The sequence below is a fragment of the Vulpes lagopus genome, chromosome 3 (assembly GCF_018345385.1).
Source record: "Vulpes lagopus strain Blue_001 chromosome 3, ASM1834538v1, whole genome shotgun sequence".
Lineage (NCBI taxonomy): Eukaryota > Metazoa > Chordata > Mammalia > Carnivora > Canidae > Vulpes > Vulpes lagopus.
In genome coordinates, this window is record NC_054826.1 from 119394777 (window position 1) to 119421795 (window position 27019).

The following is a 27019-nucleotide window of genomic DNA, read 5'->3' on the forward strand; positions in this document are numbered from 1 at the left end:
GAGTTTGTGTTGATTGGTTTCAGTGGACACAGGAAATGGGCACAGGGGGAAATCTTCCTCTCGCATCAGAAGAGCTGTGGTCCCGAGACAGCAGGCCAGACCCTCAGTGCTTCTTTCCTCTCTGTGTCCCCTCCCCTTGGCTCTGAACACGGGAGCCTGTTACCTTTGACACCTTTATTCCTTACACAAAAGTTTACTCAAAATGAACCACAGATCTAACCGTAAGATCGTAAAATTTTTAGAAGGAAACCTGAGAGAAATATCTTTGTGACCCTGGTTTAGACAAAGAGTTCTTAGGGCACCAAGAGCATAATGGAAAAAAACCAAGAAACTGGATTTCATCAAAATCAAAACGTTTTGTTACCCACCAGATACTGTTAAGAAATATGAAAAGACAAGCTACAGGCTGGGAGGAATTACGTGCAAATTACCTATGTGACAAAGGGTTTACACACAGAATATATAAAAAACCGTCAAAACTCAACAGAAAAAAAAAATCACAACTAATTTTTAAAAAATGGGCACAAAACTTGAAGAGACCTTCCCCAGAGAAAAGATATGGAAGCCAAATTAGCACATGAAAAGGTGCTCACTATCAGCAGGCAGTAGGGAAATGGCATCTAGGGCCACAGGAGACCTACCACACGTCCTTCAGGACCAGGATGGCCAAGCTAGAACACTGGGATGGGAGGGGTGCCCCCGCGTGCGCAGCACCTGAAGCCCTCAGCCGCCCGGGGACCGGCTGCCACTTTCTTACACTTACATAGGAGCTCGCCATCCCACTCTTGGGTATTTGCCCTAAAGAAATGGAAACTGTAGTCCACGTAAAAAGCACACTAATGTTTGTATTAGCTGGAAACTGTCAACACCTGGAAGCAACACGAGTCTAGTGAATGCATACAGGGTGGCATTTCCACGTAACGGAATACTCCTCAGCACAAAAGGACCAGGCCCCTGGCACGCCTAACCTGCGTGCATCTCAAAGGGATGGCGATGAGTGAAAGCAGCCAGTCTCCAGAGGTTACTGTGTGAGTCCATGGAGGTGATGTTCTTGAAAAGACAAAGCCATAGTGACAGAGGAAAGATGGGTGGTTGGCAGGGCTTAGGGCCAGGGAGAGTGCGACCACAGAGGCACAGCATGAGGGAGAGTTTTGGGGTGACGCAACTGTCTGTATCCTGAATGGGATGCTGCTGGTCGCTCAAACCTATACATGCATTAAGATGCACAGACCTCCACTCCAGACCAAAAAAAAAAAAAAAAAAGCTACTTTTACTGTATGCCGATTTAAAAAAAGAGATATTTTGCAAAGGCAAGGCAAACAGGACTCCGGGCAGTACATCAAAGGTGCTAATGCGGCCCTCCCTGGAGCACAGTGTGGAGTAAGTCCCACTCTTGGTTCGTGGGCGGCCAGGGAGGTAATCACTGGCCTCCTTCCGCCTTCTTGAAATCTCATTCACCCTATAAATCTCACAATTGTGCACCCTCTACCCACTCCTCCAACCCTCGCTCACACACTTCCACCTCCTACTTAGAACAAGTTACTCATCTGTGCTAGTTGCAGAAATGGTCCCTATCGCCCACTGCTCTGCGCCTTGTCCCTTGCGCTGCGACTTTGCGGGGCCCTCCCTCTCTGGCCTGGGCCTCTGCCTGGGGATTGCTGCAGCTGATGGCATGTCAGCAAACACGATGTAGTCGAGGTCAGAAAGTGCCACCGGGGCTGGGCTTTCCCTGCTCTCGCTCTGCCGCACATACCCTGGCAACCTCCCCGGCTCCTGCGGGCCCACTATTCCCAGGCAAGGCCATCCTGGAGCAGCAGCCAGCAAGCCGATCCCCAAGCATGGAAGCTGGCCTCCCAGCCCATCGCCCAGTACGCCGCGGCCACTGAGTGCCACAGGTAAACCCCCACAGTCCTGATGTGGCAGGTAGGTGCCGATACCTAACCCAACGGTCACCATTCCCAGTTATCACGGGTCTTGCCTAATGGGTGCAGGTGGAAGTGCCGTGTGGGTGCCCTGGCCCACTGAGAACGAAGCGATGGCATATGGATCACACTATGTGGGACAACTTGGCCGGCAGAGTGCCAACTTCCTGTGTGCTGCAGTCTCACCTCCTCAGTATCAGAGAACTTTTATCACCATTATTTCTTTACTAACCCCAAAATAGGATGGAGGTTATCGTGCCCAAAATAACCTAATCTGCTTCCCGGGCTCCACACTGAATTTTCAGATGCTCCGATGTTTAAAAATAAAAGACAGGAAGTAGGACAAGCAACTGTAATACTATCTAAGCTGCCAACTCAAATCATTTTGGGACTAAGTGAGAGTCTGAACAAAGGATTAAGTGAAATGCAACCAGAGCTAAAATAAGACCCCTTGGAGAAGCTCCTACTGGGTGACACTGCCTTTAATCTTCTTGCCAAACCAAAGAGGTCTGTGCTACTGGCCCTGTTTTATAGACAGGGAAACTGAGGCACAGAGCAGTCAAGGTCACACGCCTGCTAGGTAGTACAGCTGACATGTGAACTGATCCAAGGTCTTGCTCTTTCAGTTAGGTACCAAACTGCCGTTGTTCATCCTATGAGAAACTCAAAATAGAGCGTGGGTTTATCTATTAAAAGGAAATCTGACCATCTGTCAGATAGAATAGTCTACTGATAGTCTACTGGGGTGCAGAGAAGGTCTGCTGTTCTGGGGAATCTGGCACTTGGCAGCCTGGTCTCAGCAATTCTGGGCTTGGCCACTGGGATGCCCTCTTCGAGGTGCTAAGATCACAGAGCCTCAGCTCCCCAGATCAACTTTACTGATAATTTGGAAATAAGAGAGTAACTGTGGTGGGGAGACTCAGGAAGATTCATGTCTCCCCAAATTCCTCAGTGAGTGGGCTTGCTGGGCATTGCTCTGAAAGCCCCGGAGCTCCAAGGTCTGTGCTGGTTCTAGGGAACGCAGGCATGAGCTGTCTAGACTCTGCCAACAGCTGAATCAGTGATGATATTTCCTGCAGCCACAGCCAAGTGCCTACCATGCACTCAGCATTCAGTGCTTCGGCACCGTTTTGTTAAATCTCTGAATCAGCCTTCCGAGGGAGGGGCTATTATCAGTCCCGTTTTACAGATGGGGAAATCAAGGCACAGAGTCCTTAAAACGTCTAATGTAAGATCACCAAACTGGGAGATGGCCTGGCCTTGGAACCCAGGCCTGTGGGACTGCAGCCCTTTCTCTTAATGACGATGCCACTCTGTTCATACCTTTCATGTGAAAGTCCTAAAATGAGCTGCATCCCAAACTCTGACAGAATGGCTTGTTTCCTGTTGCATTAATAATTTCTCAACCTGCCTTCCCATAACGAGCTAGTGAGAAAAACATCCAGAAGTCCGTCACACCAAGTTCTCATGTGTAAAAAAGAGAAATCAAAATGAGGAATTCACTTGATGGGATGAGCACTGGGTATTATACTATATGTTGGCAAATCGAACTCCAATAAAAAAATATACAAAAAAAAAAAAAAAAGCAAAAAAGCAAAAAAACAAAATGAGGAATTCTTTTTTCCTCAGTCCACGACCTGCTTTACCTTCTGAGTGATGCTTGACTTGCTAAGCCAGCTGATGGTGTGCTCAAAGGACAGTGTTCCCAGGGCTGACGCAGGTCCTCCTTCCCAGTTAAACATCCTGGGTGTATTAGATTTGTGCAGGAAAAAAAGGGGCCGCTGCCCATGAGCAGACCAGGGAGGAAGGAGATGGCTAGGAAGTGTGTGGTGGGCAGGTAGCTAAGACCGCTTTCGTCACCTGGGTTGAAGCCCCCGTTCGTGCTTTAACCTTCTGGGCCCCATCTCTAGGTCTTTCTGCAATATTTACTTGGGGAGTTAACCCCAAAGAGGGGGAAACGGATAGGACCTTGGGCAGCACCAACCAGTGGCCCCATCACCGACACTTGCAATGAGACCACAGCGGGGGCAGGTTTAAAGCCAGGGACCGGAGGGGGACCCCCTCCGGAGGGGAGGCAAGGTGACTGAGCCCAGGCTTCCCTTCCTAGGGACACTAGCACCCATAACTGGCAACTTGGAAATCCCTAGTCATGAAGATGTTTATGAACACTCTTGGCGTGTGCTCCATTCTGACATAATGGTGACCAAGAAGAGAGGCTGCAGAGCCCATGACTCTGCTCACGTCCCAGTTGCGAGACTACAGCCAGGTCCCATCACTGGTGGAAGCTCCGATTCCTTGTCTGACGGCAGGGACAGGAATGCTACCCTCAAAGGGGAGATGTCAGAAGAGCTCCTGGCCTCACGTCTGCTTTCTTCCTGGCTGTGGAGCCACAGAGATTTACAGCTAGTCTCATAAGAGTCGATGACAGACCAGCTTCTTGAACAGGATCAGGTTTAGCAACACCCCTGACCTGCACCCGGCTAGATTTTAGTAGCATGCCCCCCACCTTGTGACACCCAAAGCTGTCTTCATTCACTGTCAGCAGTCCCTGGGGTTCGGAGGCAACAGAGCCCCCATCTGAGAACCTTAGGGGCACAAGGAAACCCAGCAGGGCTCAGCAGGGCAGGGTACTGAGTAGGAAAATCTGGCGATACCAATAGAAACATGAGAGAAGGGACGACTGTGGCTGCTCTGCATGAAACCCCTTGAGGCAAATTTTACTTGTGAACAAGAGCTGTTTCTTGGACTTAATAAGGGAAAGTACCAGACTTCCTTTTCAACCCTAATAACCTGTGACCAATTCCCCAGAATAGACACAACTGCCCTCCAAACGTCCCACAGTTCTTGGTGATCATCTAGAAAGCAAGCCCCAGCATGACTGTGCTCCTTTTCTGTAGGTAAACAAGTGCTGCCTCCAGGCACGCAAAGAACTGCCATAGAGAAGGTGGGGAGGACTCCGGCAGGCGGCTGGCCCGCAAGAGCCAACAGACGGCTGGTTGCAGAGCCCTCTCTGGGGATCCAGGGCCTGCCACACAGGCTGAGGGCAGGTGGACGGGCTGCACTGGGATCCCCAGCAGGCATCTCCCACCTCTGGACTGACCCGATGACCCATCGCCAGTCAGGGCCCGTGCTCAGGCGAGCTCCATCAGGACTCCCGGGGCTGTTCGGTCTTGAGGGCTGGTTGGTGGTCAGAGCTGCCCTGGCCAGTATCTGGTGGTCAGTGTCCCCTGGGATCAAAGGGGTTACTACCCCCTGCCCCCCTGCATTTCTTCATGTGCTGAACAGGTGCATCTAATGCAGGTCCTGTCTGCCCTGGAAGCCTTCTGATACATATAGTGGCCTGCACGTACACCCCACCCCGCCCCCCACACAAGTGAGTTGACAGCTAATTTTAAAATCAGAGTTTATAAGGAGATAAGGGTTTCTACCATCTGGAGAATTCGAAGATCTGGCCACCTGCAGATCCGCATACTAATAACCCACTGGGGAGAGTAGCTGCCCACCCTCTCAGCCAGGATCCACACCCCTCCCTGAGGTCACACCTTACTCACACAGGGTTGAAAAGGAAGTCTGGTATTTTCCCTTATTAAGTCTGAGAAACAGCTCTTGTTCACAAGTAAAATTTGCCTCAAGGGGTTTCATGCAGAGCAGCCACAGTCGTCCCTTCTCTCATGTTTCTATTGGTATCGCCACTCACACTTACACACGTTACTCACTTAAATGACCTGCCTGGGCCTACGGGCATCTGGGTTTGCCACCATCCCCCAGTTGACAGGGGTAAACTTGGGGACGTTCCTTCTGCTCTGTGATGGGGGGGGGGGAAGGTGCCATCAACAAGCAAGATGCTGAGCGATCACAGGAGGGGACCCCCCCCCCCGCCCTGGCATTTACTTCCCAAGGTGGCACACTGCCCCTTCCCCCAATAATAACGGGGTCAGGTGTGGAGGTGAAGAACAGTGACAAAGGCTGCAGTGGGAGAAGTTCTCCTCCATACAAGCCTGGTTGTGGTCCCTGTGAACTTGGGGTGACACGTTAGCACTTCACCCCCACTGCGCTGGGGCTTTGTTTGGACACATCAGAAAGGGGCCAAAGGCTCCGTGAGCCCAAATGGCCAGTGTCTAGGTTATTCTAGAAGCAAAGGGCATGGTTCCAGAAGAGGGGCTGCAGCACTGAATTTCCAGGCGGAGGCTGTGAACTATGTCAAGTGCTCTGCAAATGTAAAGCGCTTCTCCCTCGGGCAGGACAGCTGCCAAGGGTCCTCCTCAGCCTCAGGCAGCCACCGGTTCCAGCTCCCAGCTCCCAGAGAGAGGCCACCTGTCGGAGGTGCCACACGTCTAAGCAGGGCTGCGGAACTGAGTCCCGTCCCCACCCAGAGGCGTGACAGGAGGGCTGGGGCTGGTGAGGGCGCCGGTTCCCTGTCGCTGCCCTGGATGACTTGTTCACAGCGCTCTCCCCGACGAGGGTGATGGAGATGCCACCACGGTTGTACCGCGCCACCTGCTCCGTGGGTCCTTCGCCAACTTGGCAGCCGACAAAGAGGATGGCTTGCTATTCTTACTGCTCTGGGCCGGGGTGCTAATTTTGCAGCTCCTGGGTGCAGAGGGAGGCTTCTTTGGGAAACACCCCATCCTCAGGACCCTGACCCCACCTTTGTCCGAGTTTCCTGCCTCCCCCTCTTGTTGCTTCGCTGGCTCCGCAGGGCCTGCCCCTGTCCCCCACGTTCATTCATCCTTCGCGGTCCCCTCCTCTGCTCTCCCGTTTTGCTGTGCACCCTTCCCCACATCCGTGGGCACCAGTGCCAAGTGTGTGTCAGCAGACTGCATCCCAAGGAGCGTTCCCTGATTCCTGCAAGAGAGGACTTGCTGGGGTTGGAGAGCCAGAGAAGCAGGATTCCCGGGGCATTCTTGGCAATTTCCCAAATCACAACTTGTTCTTCCCATACTCTTAACGTGCTTTGTACTATTTATTACTGTGGAAATCTAAAAAGATTTGTTTCCCTAAATAAGAAACGGTGAGTTTGGGGATATTTATGGAGAACTGCAGCCTCGAGTGAGCACCCCAACACTGGCCAACACTGGCACGCACTCCCGGGGCTGCTCCTGTGATAATGCAGCGGGTCCCTACCAAGGTCAGCAGCACCACACAGAGTTGTGGGTCGAAATCACTTACTGTGCTTCCAAAACTTACTTCTGGGAATACCATTCACATCAAGTACTACGCACACAAGCTTATTAGTATTTATTTTATTTGCAGAAATGACTCATTGTTTGCAGCAGACGGAGCCACGAACACACACTTAAAGTGTGGCGGCAGCTAAAAGCAAGCCTGACTAATTAGACCATGACCACTTCTCTCCTACCAGTTCCTGCCTTGGTTCCTAGAAATGTCGACCTTAACCACCTCCTCGTGTCAGCTCTCCCTGCTTTTCCTTTTGCCTCCTCAGCCTGCATGGATTCCTTCAAACCACGAATGCTGATTGCCGCACTTTAATTTCCAGAAGAGAACTGCAATACTTTCTCCCGATTTCCTGACGGATTTTTCTTGAGATTGGAATATATATGTTTCCTGAGAAATGCCAGGAAGGAATTTCTAGCTGATGTGAAGCTCAGAAAGTGCAATCCTTGGAGACGCTCATCCCTTTCTCTTCCTGGCTCCCAACTCCCCTTCAGGACCAAACGGAGTCCAGTTTCTAAACCTAATGCTTTGTTTTCACCTTGTCTGCTCCCAAACCAGCTTCTCTTCTGTCCCCTTGGCCATCAGTTGCCCAGACATTCATCCTGAAACACTTGGCATCATCCAGTTCAGGCCGGCTGCACTGTTTCTCTGGGTTACCGTGAAAGCACCCTGCCATTCCTCACCGATCCACTCTTCCCCTGCTTCCACTGCCCCCCGCTACCCGCAGGCTGCCAGCATGATCCTCCTAAAGCTGACCTGAGCCCAAAGGCCTGCACAGGCATCCCTTTTGGAGACCAGGACAGAAGCTCCCTCAAGACGTTCTACCCCAGGTCCCAGCCTTGCTTTCTAGGACATCCTGACCACAGGGGCCAACCCCCTGTTCTTTGGCTACAGTAAAAAGAACATCTTTTCTGCCTATCAAAACTCTGCATATCGAATTGCCATAAGAGGGTGGGATTTAGTGACATCTATCAATATTTTTAAATGCACCTGCCCTCTGAGCCAGAAGGGCTTCTAAAAATCAATCCTACGGACCTAGGTGTCAAAATGTATACCTACTGCAACATTCCTGGCAACACTGTTTGATGGAGAAAAATCTGGAAGCCTCTTAAATGTTCCAAGAGAGCAAGGGTAGATAGAATAGGTTATGAAACAGACATTGCAGTGGATACTGTGTGGCTTTCACCAGGAACTAGCCAGCTTTAGTCAATGAAAAAGGCAAACTACAGAACACGGTCGAGTCTGGCTTTGACTTACATAAGTATTAATGATTTCTATAGGATTACATAAGCAGCTTGACAGTGATCATGGGGGTCGGGGGGTGGTGAGGGCACAATACTCAGTAGAGTGACATTTCCTTCTTAATCTCCTATCTTTCTGTAGGGTTTCATTTTTTTTTTTTTAATACCTTAAGTTTATCACTTCCTCCAAAACGTCTGCTCCCCAGACTCTTCTTCCCCCGTGCTTCCTTTCTGCTGGTAAAAATAGTTACACCCGTACATGCTTACTATGGGCGAGGCGCTATTCTAAGGGCCTAACATATAGGCCCTCACAGAACCCTCAGGCCCCCCCATGAGGTAGATGCCACTAACACCTCCACTGTACAGGTGAAGACACTGAGGCCCGGGAGAGCTTGTGACTTGCTCAAGCCCATGCAGACCATCAGTTGCAGAGCTGGGATACAAACTCAGCAGTGACACATAATGAGGCACTCTGCAAGCTCTGAATGAATGAATGAATGAATGAATGAATGAATGAATGAATGAGTGGATGAATGACATGTGGCCTTATAATATCATGTCCCACACACATGCTGGCCCCCAAGACCAGGTCCAAGTCTCAGTCATCTGGGTAATACTCCTGACAACCTCTCTACCAGCCCAGGGGCCTGCACAGAGTCGGTGCTCAATAAATGTGTACTGACTTGGGGCATCTCCATCTCCGCCTGGCCTGGCAGGATGCTGGGCATATTATAAAGTACCCTCATGCCGCACAGTCAGCCCTCAAACACATCGGGGGTCAGTCACTCCTCTCCTGCCCTTCTCATCACCTTGGCCAAGATGCCAACTCCTACCTGGAGCCTCTGAAAGCCTCCCCACCCGCCCCTCTCCAATTTCACTCTCTATCCCACATCCAGAGTGAAGTTTTAAAAATGCAAACTAGGTCATTATCACCCTCCTGCTCCAAACCATTCAATGGCTTCCCAACTCTTTTAGAATAAAGCCCAAAGTCCCTGTTATGCCCCTCCCTCCCTGCCCCCTTCCACCCCCAGGCCTCATAGGATCTGGCTCTAGGTGAGCTCTCCAGCCTCACTCCCTTGTACTCTCTGTTCTGGCCACTCTGGCCTTAATCTGACACACCAGCTCTCCTCCTGCCCCAGGACCTTTGCACTTACTCTTCCCTCTAACTGCACACCCTTCCCCCAGAAGTTTGCAAGATCATCCCTCAGAGAAGCCGGTGAGGTCCTGATCATCTGATGGAAAACACCGCCGTGTGACTCCAGCCTCTGACACTGCATTAACTTTCTTCAAAGATCATATTTGGCAGCATGTATATTTATCTTTTTTTTTTAACCTACTCCATAAAGGCAGAGGTTTCTTTCTTTTTATTTTCTTAATCTGTCTTCTGTTTTGCTCTCTACTATAACCCCAGTGCTTACTGAGTGAGTACTTAGTAGGTACTCTGTTTCAGTGACTGGATGAAAATGTTTGCTGACTGCAAGCATTCATTGAGGGGGACGTTCTATGCATCCACTCAAGCAGAGTGTCTGTCCTAGAAGTATCCCAGCATCTCCCACTTCTTCTGGAACCTGTTAATGCTGTACCATCCTCTCCCTGCTCCCTCTTCTCCTTCTCCTGTGAAAGTGACCTCTCCCCGCTCCCCACTAGACAGAAAGAGATGGCAGGTGGAACACGATTACTGAGTGGTGGGATGTCTGCAGGACAGAGAGGCCATCTCAGTAGTAGAGAAGAGTAGCTGGTGCCCCTGTCACTTTCAAACAGAGGGACCCATTCCCATCTGTTTGGGCCGGAGCTCTGGAGGATCTGGAGGGCCAGCACCTCCTCCACATCTCTTAACAGCAGCCCCGGAAGTCACTTGGCTGGGCTGGAGGTGATTAGGTGGCATTTAATGATCATCTCCCCAGGCAAGCGACACATCAGCAGGTTCCCCAGGGCAGGCCCAGAGTCACTGTCCGGAGCGCGCGAGTCCCCAGCAGGAGAAGGAGGGATGGAGACGCTGGCTTTAGGAATAATTCAGAACAACTCTGGGCAAATCACTTAAATTTTCTGGGCCTCTAGTTTTTCACTCGTAGGGACAGATGGATGTTTGGCTGAATGAAGAGACAAAAAGAGAACTGTCCATGGGGTTTTCATAAGGATTCTCTCCTCTTTCTCACGAGTCTCATGATTAACAGCAGCCATCACAGAGAAGACACTGTGCTGGGCTCTCTCACCTATCCTCATTTAATACCCTAACTGATCAGTGGCCCTGGTACTGCTACTCTTCCCCTTTTACACTTTATAACACGAGACACAGAGGCCAAATCCTTGCCTGGAGGAAGGGTCACCTTCCTCCTCAGTGGTAGAGCTGGGGAGTATCGCGGATTCCAAATTCCCCATCCTTTCTATTTGGCTACCAGGGATCTCAAACTCACCTGCCTTTGAGGGCCTGGTAGCTGATGTATATCAGTGAAGCAAGCCGAAGGGAGATGCAAGACAAGGGTGGTCAGAAAGGCACCAAGCTGGGGCATGCTCATCTCATCATTGGTCACTCACATTTATATTTTACTTTTTAAAGCGCTGTCCACACCTAGCCAGTCTGCTGAGTCTGGCCACACGTTAGAGATTTCTCGAATAGGGTCTGTACTCCTTTCTGGCACCCGGACCATGCTGAGGACTCTTGAGCTTGGAAGGTTGGGGTTAGTCCGCGAACGCAGTGTGAGTTAAAAGTCCCCAGGAAGGAGCTAAGTGATTTCTGTTAGCGGCAACTTGCAAAGTGAAAGCTCTCAACTTAGGACGCGGGTTCTCCCTGGTGCACAGGCTGGGGGCAAATCATCCCTGAGCTAAACCTCTGCCCACAGGGAGAACACGGCACCTCTAATTTCAGCAAAAAATACATCCAGCAGCTTTAAGAGTAAATGCAGCAGCAGATGGGGGTGGAGGGGCAGTGCAAACATCGACCACATCTTTTTGTTTGTTTGTTTTGTATCTTGTCTTTCCATTTTATTTATTTTAAAAAATTTTTTTATTGGAATTCAATTTGCCAACATATAGCATAACACCCAGTGCTCATCCCGCCAAGTGCCCCATCTTCTGCTGCAAATTCAGTGGGGAATTTGTGCTGTGACCTACATTACCCCAGCCCCTGCCCCCATAACTTCCTCTCCCCTTCAAGAACAGCAGAACACGATGTATTTCCCAAGGATGAATTACGGCGTAGAAAACATTTTAATAATGTGCTAAATGACAGCACAACAAATCATTGAAGCCTTCACCGACTTGTGGTCCAGTTCCGCGGAATGAATTCTTAGATGCCAAGCCTCTCTCATTAACACGCTTTCAAAAGAGCACCTGACACCCCTCACCCCCCAGGGTCTGCTAACATCTGCCCCGCGCCACGTCTTGGCACCCACCTTTCCCTGAAATGCTGGGAGGATGCGAACATTGGGCTCCCAAGGAGGAGGCTGTTGGGGAGCACTCTTCATCGGCTCCCAATTTTGGGGACATACTAAGTCCCCACCTGACGTGCAGAGTTCAAAATGGAGAAGAAATGGCCTGCGTCCTACTGTCCTGCTGTCAAACTCGGATGGCTGCGGGCATTACCAACGAAGGCAGTGGGAGGCGGGGAGATTGGGAGAATGAATTCAATCAGCTGATTCTTCGACTCTCAGGTTGTGCAGGTGTGCAGAATGCCTGGAAGTCATGGTGCCCCTTGCAAAACAGAGTGAAATACTGACACATTGAGAGAGAGAGAGAAAAAAAAAAAAACAAGACAGAAATGTGCATGCAAAAGCAGGTCCTATTGGATATGGATTCCAGGCTGCAGAAGCCCCAAGGTTTTAAGGAAGATGGATGAAAGAAAATGAGCAAATTCTACCCACTTGCTTTGATTTCCCCTGCCCACCTTCCCTCTCCTGCCCCAGGCTGGCAGGCACCACCTTTAGGAAGTTCAACAGTGGGCCAGCTCATAGAAGAGTCTGGTGTCCCATCCCGCCTATATGGAGAAGCCATCTGAGCGGTGGGTGAGACGCAGCAAACTCAAGCTTCTAGTGGGGGCCACACAGGTAATGCAGGGGAGTGTGTGAGAAAACAGCCAGACGCCAACTGCAAATGGCTGGGAAAGCTCGCTCAGAGTCCAGAAGACCACAGGAGTCGGGGGTCCCAGTGAGGGCAGGGCAGTGCTGTCCGACGGCAGCCAAGTGTGGCTGAGTGGGAGGGGATGGGTGCTCATCGGCCCCCACTGCTGCCACAGAACACCAGTGACTGGGTGGCTTAGGCAACAGACATTTATTTCCCACTCTGGCTCTGGAGGCTAAAAGTCCAAGATCACAGTGCTGGCAGATTTGGTTCCAGGTGAAGGCTCCCTTCTTGGCTTGTAGATGGCTGAGTTTCACTGTGTACTCACATGGCAGAGAGAGAGAGACAGAGAGAAAGAGAGACAGAGAGACAGAGAAGGAGAACTCTGGTGCCTCTTCCCCTCTTCTTATAAGGGCACTAATCCCATTACATCACCCTTGTAACTTCCTCTAAACCTAATGACTTCCCCAAAGCCCTATTTCCAAATACCATCAGATCAGGGTCAGGGCTTCCACACATAAATTTTGGGAGGACACAGTGTTCAGTCTGTAACAGGACATGACCCATTCTGATACTTGACTTTTTTTTTTTTTGGACACTAATATTTTGATGTTGCCATCATTTCAATTAAGATAAATAAATAACAAGACCCCATCGGACTGGTCAAATAAAACAGGGCAGAGAGGCAGGCTCAATCCACAGGCTGCAGGTTTGTCCTGAAACACGGGATATGGCACCAAACAGCCTCACCACATGCTGGCTGGGTAAACCTGGGGTCAGCAGGTAACCTCTCTGGGCCTCACCCTCCTCGGCAGCTTTGAGGAGAACCTTATGAAATTGCCATTTTACTGGCAACTTTCTAAGGTTCCACCTAATAGGTTCTCAGGAAGGAGAAACACTCAGCCAGTGCCTGTACCAAGTACTCAACAAATGGAAGGGACCAGGCAGTGCCATCCTTAGTGAATACATCCACTCCTGGCCAGTAGCTAAAAGGGGTTTTTAGAATCCTGAATCAGCATTTGAAAGAACTGAGGGGGGGGGGAAAGGAAGAGGAAAAAAAAAAAAGAAAGAACTGAGGAAATCTGTCAAGGTTTATAGGAATAATTATGCTTTGTGAAGTTTATTTCCTTAGCCAAGAAAGATTTTTTTTTTTTTTAAACTAGAAATTTTTCAGGATGAGCTTCTGAGCTGAAGGCCAGGCACGCTGTTTCCTGTGGGCACACGCAACTAGGAAATACCACGTGGAGATTCACCAGCAGCGACACACTGGGCCCCAGAATGAACCATCTGCAAACTCTGACCTGGAGTCCCACCTCACTCAAAGACAGAAGAGGACAGGGCAGCAGCATAATTTGGACTGCGAGGAAAGCCAAAGGGGAGAGTGGTTTAATCCCAACCGGGGTCTAGACTAGTGCTTACTCAGAAGTTTGGTGTCAATAGTCTGTCATCTGCCACAGACTCTTACTGAAATTCTTTGTTTTTTTTTTTAAGCCTGTGGCATCAAACCCTACGTTCTCCATGCTAATCAGGCACAAAAGGTTTCTCCCTCAGCTCTGATGAATGGCAACCAGCCTGGCCGAGCTCACCGCACACACTGAGATGCTCAGTGGATGCACCATTTCCACCAACCATCCCGCAGGCCGATGTTTACTCAGCCAGAGACCCCTGGGCTGCCCGGACCCAGCGGGAACGACACCAGCCTGCCTGTGAGCAGTCCTTCCTCCTTCTCAGACTCAGGCAGGCAGCCTTGCTTAGCCTCATGGTCTTAGGACCGACTCTCTAACTTGGTTTTGATCAGAAAATTTAGCTCAAACTCACAGGACCCAGTGACAGGTTAATTTCCAACACGCGTGACAGCCAGAGGTCTGCCTTTCAGGGAACGGGAAGTCCCCCGCCCCGTGAACTCTTACAGCACTTGTGAAACAGCGGAGCCGAGGCCCTGGCATCACAAGGGAATGAAAGAAAAGTGCAGTTTTCCATCTGGAGCATTTGGGAAAAAAGGTGCCTTTTACCCGAGGCCAAAAACAGACTTTGTCTTCTCACAAAAGCCCTGAAACAATCAGAAAAACAGATGCAAGCTGGCAGCAGTTAGAGGGGCAGTCCAGCCAGTGGCTGGCTGGTTGGAAGTTCAACCCAGAAATGTGTGACCCAAAGGCACCCTCCCCACCAGACACAAGCGGAGTAAGCTCTGTGTCTGAAGCTAGAGCACCGCTGTTAATGAGGACAGTCCCCCAAACCCTCAGGGTACCGTCTTTGAGAACTAGACTGAAAAGAAACTCCTATTTTGCCCCAACACATCACGCAGACCCAGACCAATGCTTCTCAATTAACGAGTCCCAATCCCATTTTTGGGGATCCACATGTTTGCCATATGAGAGTGTACTTCTTGTGTTTTCACACGATGCTAATGTTCTAGAAGTGATATAATTATGTTCTATAGCATCTGAAAGCTCTACAAAAAACCAACTGCTGCTCCATCACCTCAGTCCCGATTTCAGGCTATAAATGGGTCAGGCTAATAACAGACTATATAGAACAGAGCAGACTCATCAGTGATTGAGTAGTGACACCAAGTGACGACCACCTGCCCCAAGGTGCTGCACAAATGTTCCCCGGCAATGTGACCGGAGAAGGGGCGGCAGGGAGTCAGCATGGAGACACACAGGCGCCACCCGCACGGGGCAAACAGAAAGAACGTGCCACATGCCAATGTGAGCAAAGCTCCAGTTTCAGAAAAACAGCCACATCCATTGTGTTGACAGTTTTGAATTGTAATGATTTTGTAAGTGCTTGACATGTCAACAAACGCCTTTCATTTTCTTTTCACTTTTATGACATTCAAGAGTAAGAAATTGATACCTAATTTTAAGTTAGCTCACACTTAAAGTATTTTCATATTTATGTTACTTCAGTCAGGAGCAGCGGGAGTCGGAGGATTTTTCCTTGCGTCCATTACCCGCTGAAGCAACAGTGATGGACCCATTTGGTTCTGGAACATTCTGCGAGCTGCAGGGAATATTAAGCTCTCCTGTGATCAGAAGGTATGAAGTAGAAAACCACATGGGCCTGCGCTTATTTGCAAATCTCAGCTCAACAACGCTCATCTGCAGACTTGCGGTCTCGAAGCCCTTTCAGAAGTCAGCAGCGTCGCGGCTCCAGCTCCGGAACACCTGGGCCCCAGCATGTCGGGGACACATACACACATGTCGCGGGCCAACCTCGGAGGAGGGGACGGAGGAAGTGCGGGGCAGACGGCCCTTGTGAGCAGTACTTACACAAAGAAGGGCATCAGCTGCACGAGGGTCTCCTTCTTGGGGCTGGCGGCAAACTCGGGAGCCACCTGGATGACCTTGTTCATGACGCTGCGCAGGTAGTTCTGGAGCTGCTTCCTCCGCTCCTCCACAAACTTGGCATCCTGGGGAAACAGACACACGGGGGGTGCTCAGGTGTGCGCTCCTTGCCTGACCCAAAACCACCCACAGAAGATACAGTAATCAATCATCGCCAGGCAGACAGCTAAAGGGTACTGAGTGATCACCACGTGCAAATGGTGCCTGAGGCTTTCCGTTGCAGTCACTCTGAGTAGCAGGGAGGATGCTCATGATGTTCTTACTAAGAGGGGCACAGTGGGTCCCTAAAACCACCCACAGTGCTTTCCCATGAATGAACGAAGTCTCAGCCACTGTGGCAATTCTGCATGGAGCATCTACAATGTGCCAAGTGCAGCGACGGGGTCTGGGGATTGAACAGCGAACACATATGCTCGCTGCTGGGTCGCTGGTGGAGGTTGCAGGCGGCATGGGACACACCAATAAACCCAGTGGCCACACAGCTCAGCGTCTAATTATGAATCACACTAAATGCTACCTTCCAGAGATGGTGCTTAATCTGCTAACATAGGAATTTTCCAAGATATGAGTCAGTCCTCACTATTTAAGAAAGGTTTCAGTGATAAACAAATAACACCTTCTCTTAAATAACTAGGATATGTTGGCAGCAGGTGGCCGCGGCAGGGGCAGCACGGTTCCCACGGAGGGCACAGCACCTCGGGTCCATGCGGTCTCCACCCTCTCCAGGCTCCGGTGCTTCTGTCCCTCCGCACTCACACTTACCCTACCCCCCCGCCCGCTCACTGCTCCACCCCTGTGTCTGCTTGGCCCTCAACAGCAGTGCAGGCCTCCCAAGGGTGCCTGGTGGGCACAGAACATGGACCTGTGTGATGGCCTGCTGTCTCCGTGTCGACACCCTTAATCATGTTGAAATAAGGGGTCCCCACAGATCCTGCAGCCCATTGTGCTCATACACATCTGCATGGGGGGCCCTGGCCAGCATGGGCGGGGATGGGGGGCATGGGAAACTCTGAGAACCACGTTGGGTGAGGGAAGAGTAGAGAGAGGGCAGGCGGAGGAATGGAGTCATCCATCCTCACAAGAACACGAGAGGAGATGATGGACTCTGACTAATAGCACATGACAGATGAGCAAGTGGCGGCATGGAGGGGGTCTGGGGAGCCTGAGCAGGCACAAGGTCCCATAGGGGGAGCGGGGCACTCCTCCCTGCCCCGGGCCAGCACAGAGCCGACCCCAGGAGGGGCTCAGCGACAGTCCGCTGAACACCGCTGCACCCAGAGCCCACCCTGCGCTCAGGACAAGAGTCCCCACAAAGCCCAGCAGCCAAGGACCGGAATACGGCAGGGAGGTTCTTTCAATGTCGCCCAATTTAGCAAATAAAAATACAGGATGCTGGGTGATATGTGAATTTCAGATAAACAATGCGTAATTTCTCAGTATTCATAACTCAATATTCAATAATTCATGAGTCAATAATGTCTCCGTATTCGACTACGCACCACACAATGAAACCTTCCCATGCGGTATTTGGGATACACTTGAACTAGGAAATTATTCATCATTTATCTGAAATTCAAATTTCACCTTTTATTGCATCTGGCAGCCCTCCCGGAGCACCAGGTGGGAGGAAGGGTCACTGAGCTGCGGGGGCTGGCAAGCCGCCACCCCCAGGCCCTCTCCAGGTCACAGCAAGGTCTTCTTGTCCAGAGCCACCCCTGCAGGAGCCACCCCATCGCAACCCTCCCTCCAGAGGGAGGGAGCACTGCACGCTGATGGGCCGCTCCAGCTCCAGGCGGGGCCTTGGGTCTCCCACAGCCTGGGATGGGGGCGCTGGGTGGGGAGAGCATCAGGTCCTCAGCACGAGCGGGAGCCGCTTGCACCGCATCCCTGGTCCGAACACCAGCTGCTGCCTTGTGGCCCCGAGCAGTGAGACGTTCGTCCTTCGAAGGTGGTTAAAGTGCCAGGTCAGTGCCAAATGGAGCTCGTGAGGCCTGAGTTTGGATCGGCACACAACCCTGCGAGGCCCGCCTGGGGCTGCAGATGGACCACGAAGGAGCCCATGGGCCCCAGAGGGGCACACGCAGGTCTCCCCGTCTGTGCAGCAGGGATACTGGGCACACTCTGCAGCAACAAGCAGGGGCGGGAGATGGCTCCTCAGGCCACCTGCAGGAGGGCACCAGGATCCCAGGGAGTGGTGGGAGCATGCCACCCAGGTGTCAAAAACACTTTCCACTGGTCTCAGAGCCTGCTCTCACCCCAGTCCTGGGGACAGCTGTGACGGGGCAGAGGGGTCATCACCCTAGAAGAATCCCCTGTCCTTCAAAGGACTCATCCCTCCAGAGACTGGTGCCTGGAAGCCCGGCCTGCCCCTGAGAAAACCCAGCGCGGCGGCAATCTGAAGCTGACATGGGGGCAGGTTTTGGCGGAGCTTGTTCAGAATAAGCCGAGGTATTTGTGGAATCTTTACTCATGCTCTGCGCTCTGCGCTCTCCTCGCCTGGCCTGCTTACCACCCATCGGAAGCTCAGGAACGGGAAGGACCAGGCCTCCAGGCTCAGCATCAGGAGGCGGGCGAGCAGGGTCCCAGGACTTCAGCCCGGGCAGAGTCAGAGCTGCCCTCCATCCAGGAGTCACTCTCCAACTTACTGGAGAGAGAGCTACGATCCTCCACACCACAGGCTGCCCCAAACCAGAAATTCCACTTGGGGGTCAGCTCCAGCAGCCGCTGACCATGGGAAGAGACCCCTGCCCGGGACATCGCTCCCCTCGGGTCTCAGGTTTGGAGGCACCAACACCCCGAGTCCCCGCACAGATTGCAGTGGGGCAGGCAAGATCTCGGAACTACCTGTGGAAGACTGCATGGCTCCCTATGCCTGTCATTTCATCCTTTGTTACAGAAACTTCAAAGTACGGCAAACAGCAGAGCAAAGCCTATCACAAACCCCCATAACCCTTTATCTAATAAGCCTTAACCCTTTTCTGTATTTGCTTCATCACTGCTACCTTTTTGCTGAGGTGTTTTAGAGGAAATTATAGTCATCACAACGTTTCACCGCGGGGTGCTTCGGCATGCTTCCTAAAACATGAAGAACATTCTCCTGTTTAACCGCAATACCATTAGTACCTCTAACGACGTGAATCAGGAATTGCTGGTGTTCTACACAGTCCGTGTTTAAACATTTCAGTTTTCAAATGTGCCTGCTGCTTCTGGAATTTTTTGAAAAAGGGGCTGTTGCACGTTCCGGGAGGAAGCTGATGGCTTCAGTGGACTGAACACAATGCTGTCCGAAACGGACTCCCCTGTCGGGGATCAGCTGGGTTCCCATCTACTGGTGAGGATGGTCCTACCTTTTCTGCCATGAGGTGCTAGTGGCTTGTATGGCCTAACACTAAAACCAGGATATTTGTGTATAAAATGCAGATTCCTGGCCTCCCTTGAAAACTGTGCAGCCCCGCCCTCATTAGCTACAAGCACAGTGCCACCACCCTCCCAGGCTGTCCCCTTGGTTCTATCCCTGCCTGGCCTCCTTGGGCCCCTTAAAACCATCCGAGATCACACCGTGGGATGATCGCACCTGACGACATTCCCTCAGGCAGGCGGAGCGACCTGCGTTGCCATTTACCAGCTCTACCGTCAGGTGGCTAGACCACGGGGAGCCTCAGGCTTCTCATCCGTAAAACGGGGATGAGGAAGGAGCCTACCTCATTCATGATAACCCAGGCTAAGCCCTTGGTGACCAACGCCGTCTGCCAGGCTGCGATAGAGGATGATTCGTGGACGCTCCACCAGGATGTTTCCCTCAAGGTGTTTCTATGTGGACGGCGCGGGGGCGGGGGTTGGGGGGAGTGTCGAGGCCGGGGAGGGGGGCAAGTGCTACGGGGCTGTGATCCACAGGTGCTCAGGGAGGCTTGGAGGAAGTTCACGTGAGGAACGGAGAGAGGGTTTCAATCAGAGGAAGTCGCTCCTGAAAGTACTGCTTCAGCATCTCGGGGAGGAAACACAGGGGCCCGTGGGCAGGGAACAGACGTGCCGAGGTGAGGGAAGAGCAAACGCAAAGGACAGAGGCAGAGGGCAGGCCCCAAGAGCTGGGCTCAGCCACCTGAGCGAGACAAGACGAGTGGCAGCCGGAGTCCGTCCTGCCCAGCCTCCCAGACCACGGGAGGAAGCCGGCGGCGGGGGCTGCAGGAGATGCGTGGTCCCACTGCCCGGGGAAGCGGGCTACAGGCAGCCTCGGACACAGAGACCTCTCAAAATTCTGTCTGAGCTCAGAATTCTTCAGTGGCTCCCCAGGAACTCTATCCACCCCCCGACATGCATGTCTAAACTCTTAGCATGACTAACAGGGACCTGCACACTGTGGCCACAGCGCACCCTGCCAATGTCCGCCTCCCTGCCCTCTGCTCAGCACCCACCCAACACTGTCAACGTGTCTGCCCTCTCTGCCCATGTCACATGCATACTCTCCTGGGGCCTTCTGGCCTTTCCTGAACCATTCCCTTGGCCTGGAGGTCTCTGCTCTTGTGCCTCCACCTCCGAGAAGCCCTCCAGGATGTACCAGCTAACATCGCCCTGTTCTCTCTTCTTCATGGTCCTCACTGCTGCCTGGAATGGTCTTGCTGGCTCATCAGGTGCCTCTTGCTTCCCCACCTCCCCTAATCAATTCCAAGTCCCAGAGAGGCTGGGACATTATCTGTCTTGTTCTCCCCTGTACCACCAGAGCCTAGAGATGATGAGAAGCCCCATAAACACTTACTGCAAAAACACATAATTGTGGGGCATGAATTCAGGGGAGGAAAGGCAGGCCACCAGGCAGAAGGGTTGGAAGGCTGTGGCAAAGTCCAATGGGAGAGGACAAAGACCTGTGAGGGGAGTGGGATGGAGGAAAGAAGGTTGGCCTCCAAATGGCCTCAGGCAGCAAGCAGAAGGCAGGTAGTAAGTGCACGAAGACGGGGTCCTTCAGAGACCCTACTTGTCACACAGGGTGCCTGGGAGGGGACGGATGTCCTGTCGGAGCCTGCCCACAGGGTCGGGTCCAGCGCCGACAGGGCCAGGAGGTATTTCTGAGTTCACTGGTGGGGCCCCCGAGGCCGCAGCCTAATCGTGGCACAAGAAGTGGTGGCAGTGGATGAGAGCCCAGCTCCCAGAACCTGCCAGACCCATCTGGGGGCCGCTCCCAAGCCCTCACAGCCATGGCCCTGCCGTCATTCCCATGGCATTCCCATCACAATGCTGTCACTTAAGAGTCCAGAGCCATCAGTAGGGCTGGGGGTCAGTCCTTGCTTCAGAAAAAGAAACCAGGGCTGTATGGATGCAAGTATTTTCTTCCCTCCAGAAGAGGGTAATTTTGTTTTGAGCCTCAAGAAAATAAAGATGCCATCAAATTCAGAACAGCAATTCTGAGGGGGCACCTGGGTGGGTCAGCTGGCTGAGCAGCCAACTCTTGATTTTGGCTCAGGTCATGATACGGAGCCAGGCTCCATGCTCAGTGAGGAGTCTGCTTGTCCCTCTGCCTCTATTCTTCTCCTTGCTCATATTTGCTCCTTAAAATAAGAATCTTAAAACAAAAACAAAAAGAGTAATTCTGAAAACGACGGAATGCTGTAAACCAGACCATGAGTGGCGCTTCCTAGAACAGACGCTCGGCCCCATGGCAACCTGCCACGTCTGACACTGTCTCCCCGGGGCCACCCTTCCGGCAGTGGCCGAGGGGACTATAACTCACAGTTCCTAAGAACATCATGGTGCTGTATAAAGTGCATTAGGGGCCTGGCTTCATCAGGAGCAGTGAGCAGCTCAGGCCCCATTGAGAGACGGCTTCTCCAGAGTCAGCTGATCTGACACATGGTCCACTGGCTTGAGAATTCTGGACCATTGATTGGATGCCCAGGGAGCCCAGCACAAGGATTCTGCGGCCACGGGATCCCCTTCTATGTCCAATTCTGAGGAGCCCGTCCCACCTGTCCCATTTCTTCTCCCTGGGAACACAGGAGACAAGCTTCCCAGCATCCCTGTGGTGAGGCGGGAGCCACAGGCCAGGCTGGCGGACGCCAGAGGAGGCAACCAGGTCCAGGTCCAACCTTGCCAGAAAAAGGCAAAGAGCCTGCAACCCTCTCCTCTGGGAGTGTGGAGGCCACGTGGGACAGGGTAGAGCCACTTGCAAGGAAGCCACCCCATCTGCACTGGGCGTGACCTGAGCAGGAAGTTAACCGCTCTGCGTTGTGTCTTCAAAGGATGTACGTGGGGTAACTGGGTGGCCCCTGCCCTCAAGGAGCTCCGAGGCCGTAGGAGGAGACAGAAAGTGGAGACGTGAATATGTCGGGGGAAGCACTATGGGAGGGAGCAGCGTGGGCTGGACAGGACAAAGGGAGCTGGGCTGGCCGGGGTGGTAGCGGAAGGAAGGTCCCTCGGGAGGGGTGCCCTTGGGAGGGGTGCCCTCGGAGGCAAGACTGGAGGAGGGAGGTGGGCAGGCCTAGAGGCGGGGAGACCTGGGGCAGGCCGCTGCAGTCACCCAGCCAAGAGGTGCTGGTGGCGTGGCCCGGGCTGCCAAACTCGAGGGGAAGCAAGGGCACTCGAGTTCTCAGCCAGATGTTGGGGGTTGGACTCATTCGCTTGCTCATTCACTGATCCAGTCACTTACTGGTTCATTCAACAGATGAGCCTCAGGGCCCCCTGGGAGCCACGCGGCCTGGGTCCTGACTTCCTGGAGCTTCCGGTTGGGCTGGAGAAACTGTGAACAGCACGGTCAGGCCACGGAGCCCGGTGACAAAGGTGCGTGCGCGGCCCGCCAGGCGCCGGGGCTCCCCTGAAGCTGGCGGCCCCCACCGCCCCTCGCAGCAGCTGCACAGGGGCTGGTCCCTTAGCTGCGTGGCCCGGGCCAAGCGCTACTCCTCGCACTGCCTCACTGGGTTCTCGGGAGCCCCAGTGATTGGTGTTTGGGATGAGGCGCCAGGGCTCCCGCGCTCCCCGCACCGCACCTGCCTCCTGGGCCTGTGCCTGCATCCCCTGCTTGGAGCGTTGGAGGGGAAGGCGCTCGTCCGGGAACAGCCAGGATGTGGGGATCTGACACGGGACGGAGCTGGCGGGGGGCAGCAGCGGGCCTGCGGGGTCCCCGGCCAGAAGGCAGGCTCTCCCTCAGGGCTAAGGGTATTTTCTTTTCTTTTTTTTTTTTTTTACATATATATATTTTTCATTGGAGTTCAATTTGCCAACATATAGCATAACACCCAGTGCTCATCCCTCCAAGTGCCCCCCTCTGTGGGTATTTTCAAGCCGGAGAGCAACAGTCCGCGATTCCTCCCGTGACACGGAGAAGTCCCGACTCTTGAGTTCTGGAGGGCTCACTGTCCCTCTGTTTAGTCTTGGGGTACCGAACACCTGCCCACCCCCCTCCAGGGTGGGTCAGCTGGGAGGTGCTGGCGCGGGCCCGGCCGCCCTCCTGGCCGCGCTGCAGACCGTGGGCTCCGGAGCTCACAGCTCGGGTGAGAAGCCTGAACAGAGTCTCCAGGGAGACGTTATGTAACAGAATTGCAAGGCCAGGAGAGAAAATCCCTGCGACTGCACTGCCAACGCTCTCCATGGAGGCATCTGGGAGCAGTGAATTGTCGGGCAGGCAAGAGGGACCCTTGTGCGCTTCCCAAACGCCGCTGAGCCCCTCGTACAAGCTTCTGATGGGGTAATTCTGGCAAAGATGCACAAAGCATCTTCATTTGATTAACTCGGGGAAATAATAAAGGTGCGCACTTAGAAAGGAAACTAGTCCTAATCTTCAGGCTGAGAATGGGCTCCAAGTGGCCGTGAGCAGGGGGGTCCCAGGGCTCACACCAGAGCTGCACCACTGGATGAGTGACCTGGCTGGTCTAAACAAGTCTCATTTAACAAGCCTTTCTCCGGAGTGCTCACCAGCTGGAATGCACCAGATGTGAAGGGAAGAGGGAAGGAGAAGGCTGTATCTGGAGAGTTTGGGGAGGGGAGGGAGAGGAAGGCCGGGATGTGTCTCAAAGGCCCCCTCGGTGAGAATTTCACACCCTGTCTCTACAGACACCCCTGAGTTCAGGAGCCAGAGTCACTGTCCTTCTGAAAGGACAAGAGAAGTCCTGCTAATTACTTCACTCCAGCAGCTCAACCCTTCACCAAGCAAGTAGTCGGTAATCACCTGGGAAGGACAGAGCCAGCCAAGAAACAGGTGTAACCCCATGGAGGTCATGGTCTTCCTCTCTGACATTCACGGAGCCCACGAGATAGTATAGGTTACATGTGTCATTCATGCAGCCAAGTAGCCAGTAGGCACCAGGGTACAGCTTCCCTTCGCCATCCTCACTCCCCGGACGCCAGGCTGCACCAGGACCCGTGGTGAGCAGGTGCCAGAGCAGGGCACCATGACGGCTGCCCTAGAGGTGGCCATCTAGAAGCTCTCCATTCTTCTAACAATGTTTATGGGATGCTGAGGACCCAGGTGACAAGTCACAGGCCAGTCACTCTCAGCCCAGGGGTAGACAATGGGCAGACGCATCATTAACAAAACTCTGCAGAACATGAGAAGAGCTTCTCGTGGAAGTGGTGTTCCCTTCCAGCCAGGCTGGTGTGGGAGAGTTTGGGAAGCAGGAGGCACTACGGGCCTTGGTCCAGGGAGAAGGCACGGCAAGTAGGACTGCCAGGAAATTTGGGGGGCATTGGGATGGAGTGCACGGGCGGGTGGCAAGCAGGGCTGAGGGAGCCGGACGGAGGGGTGGATAGACTGAAGCAGGGGCTGAGCCAGGCTGTGGGGAGAGTCCCAGGTTAAGGCCAGAAGTCCCTAGGAGCTGCTGAGGGGAGGGCAGGTGCACACACAGGAGTCAGGAACCTGGTCAGAGAAGATGTGGGAGGGGACAGTGTGATGCTCACCACCTCACATGGACCACTCCGACAGCTTCAGGTCAATTTATCACTTACTCCTTGTGGCCTCTGGTAGGGCTAGAATTACCACCCTACCTCACAGCTGGAGAAACAGGCCCAGAAGGATGAAGCCACTTGCTCGGCTCAGAAAGAGCAAGTGGCAGAGCGAGGATCTGAACCTGGATGGTGGGCTGTGGAGCTCTCATCTCCCTGGTCAGGCCATGCTGCCCCCAAGAGTGTTAACTTCTTAGTCCCATGGGGTGAGAAGGGGCCAGATCCGAAATAGACCCATTGTAAAAACGCTCTCGGCCTTCCAGGACAAACGTCACAGTGACTGGACAGGGATCTTCAGGACTCCTGTGCAAGGGGTCACCTTCAAGCTCACCTCCCATCCACTTCCCAGGCAGAAACCCCCTGGGGCTTCGGGATCAATTTCAAGTTTCTTCTCATGGCAGCAAAGGCCGTTGTCACCCAGCTGCCTTGGGCCTGTGGGCTTCACCCTCTCACCTGGGCAGGGCTCCAGGCCCACATCCCCAGGGAGATGCTCTCAGCTCCATCCTCAGCCTTTGGTGTTGAACATAAGGGCTCCAAGAAGCCTCCCAGGACATTGGCTCCCTTTCCAGCCAGGAGCCCAGACCCAAGCACCCAGTGGCCTCACTTCATGACACACATGGAACTCTCTCCTCTGGGCTACAAGTCTCTCCAGGCAGGGACCAGTTTGGCTCACTCTCGTCTCCATCTGCAGGTTCCTGGCAGATGCTCCCAAGTGAGTGCTCACAGCCAGCATTTACCAAGCTGCTTCCAAGGGGCCCGAGCAATTCGTGCCCCACCCAATGCCCTCCATCTAGACCATCTCCACGTCCTCAGTGTGGCACCAAGGCCACCTTGCCCTGATTCCTCCCATCCTCTTCCATCCCATGTCTTCCACTGTCCTCCTCATTATTTGAGAGCCATGTGCACCTCCTGGGACGTGCCAAGCCTGCTTCTGTCTCTGAGCCTTTGCACTTGCTGCTTCGGTCTGGAATGCCCTCCTTCCAGATACCTGCTTGACTCACATCACTCACTATGTCCCCATCTCTGCCAGAAGTCCCTTCTGCTCAAAGAACAAACACTCTGGTCCCCTCTGCCTATCTGCCCCTATCCCTTTATTTTTCTATGGTGATGACCATCCATGTCCCTGGTGCCTGGTGACAGTATCTGGCATCTAGCAGGTGCTTGCTAAGTGTTTACTGGCTAAATAGAGTCCGCTGAACATTTTATCTGCCTATGCTGTTCCCTCCATGGTCCTTTCTGCTCCTCTCCTATTTCACAGTTAGGGAAACTGAGGCACGGAGACACTAAGGACTTTGCCTGAGCTCACAGAGCTAGTAAGTGAGCAGTCTGGAAGTGGAATCCAGGCCTATCTCACGGCTCAATCTAGAGGCCACACCCCAATCACTCAGCTGGGGTTTCTGAGTTCTTGTTAAAATGCAAATCTACTCCTGGAAGAGTAACCTGTTATCAACTCCCAGGCAGCGGCCATTAATGAAAGCTCCAACCCTAGGTTACCTGGAAGAACAGGTTCCTGGGCCCCGGTGGGGATGTCGCCAGATGCAACTGTATCCACGCGTAGAGGTTTCCCTGGCTCTACTATCCTAGGTTTCTGGATTCCCTTTTGGGTAAGCTCTGGTCTACCTCTTCTCCAGCCTGCATTTCTGAATGGATTTGTCCTGCAGATCCAGTTGGTTCTCAGAGAAGACCCCTCCGATCTACCTCCCATCCCCATCCTATCCCTGTCCTCCCATGGCACGTAGTTGGAATGAGCTCTAGGGGAAGGTGCTTGGCAAACCCTCCAAGACAACGGGCATGAGAAACAAGTGTCTAGACCTCTCCGATTATGAGGGGACACCAGACAGATCAATTTCCCCACCTCAAGCCTAGGGCCACCCAACACCACCTGTGCTCTGCTACAGGGGAGGGGTCCCAGGCTGGGAGGCTGGGAAAGCCAGGTCCCTCCTGAGTCTCCGTTCTCTCCTTGCAAAGGGAATGGGCAGGTCCAAGGACCCCTCAGCTACCTTCCTGTGTGGACGTGTTAGAACCCTTGTTCTAGTTAGGCTGTAGCTCCTCCTGTCATTCCAAGAATCAAGACTAATTAAAGAAGAAAGAGACTTCCCCAGGTAATCTCATCCCACATAGTCTCACCAGTTGACAGGGCTTCTCCACAGCATGGCAGACAATGTACACCCAGCCACAAAAGGAAGCGACTCAGCTCGTGTGTTAAGGGAAAATGCACCCCAAAATCAGTAAGGCAAAGACCCGAAGAATCCTCTATTATTGCAGATCTTTCAATAATTCGGACTGCTATAGCGGCGGCCACCCTTAGAGATGAGAAAGCACAAACTCGAGTCCATCAGTCCATTACCTT

The 27019-nt window shown here is 52.9% G+C and overlaps 1 protein-coding gene across 3 annotated transcripts in view; it reads right to left on the reverse strand.

The window, feature by feature from the left end:
• Positions 1-27019, reverse strand: part of SNX29 (sorting nexin 29) — a 535216-nt gene that overhangs the window by 40583 nt on the left and 467614 nt on the right. For 2 of the 3 annotated variants that reach the window (XM_041748281.1, XM_041748280.1), the window contains exon 20: positions 15670-15809. In XM_041748281.1, the coding sequence (XP_041604215.1) occupies positions 15670-15809 (140 nt within the window). Of the gene's footprint in view, positions 1-13460; positions 15565-15669; positions 15810-27019 lie in introns of those variants that run through there. The other variant, XM_041748282.1, reaches the window with a different exon arrangement.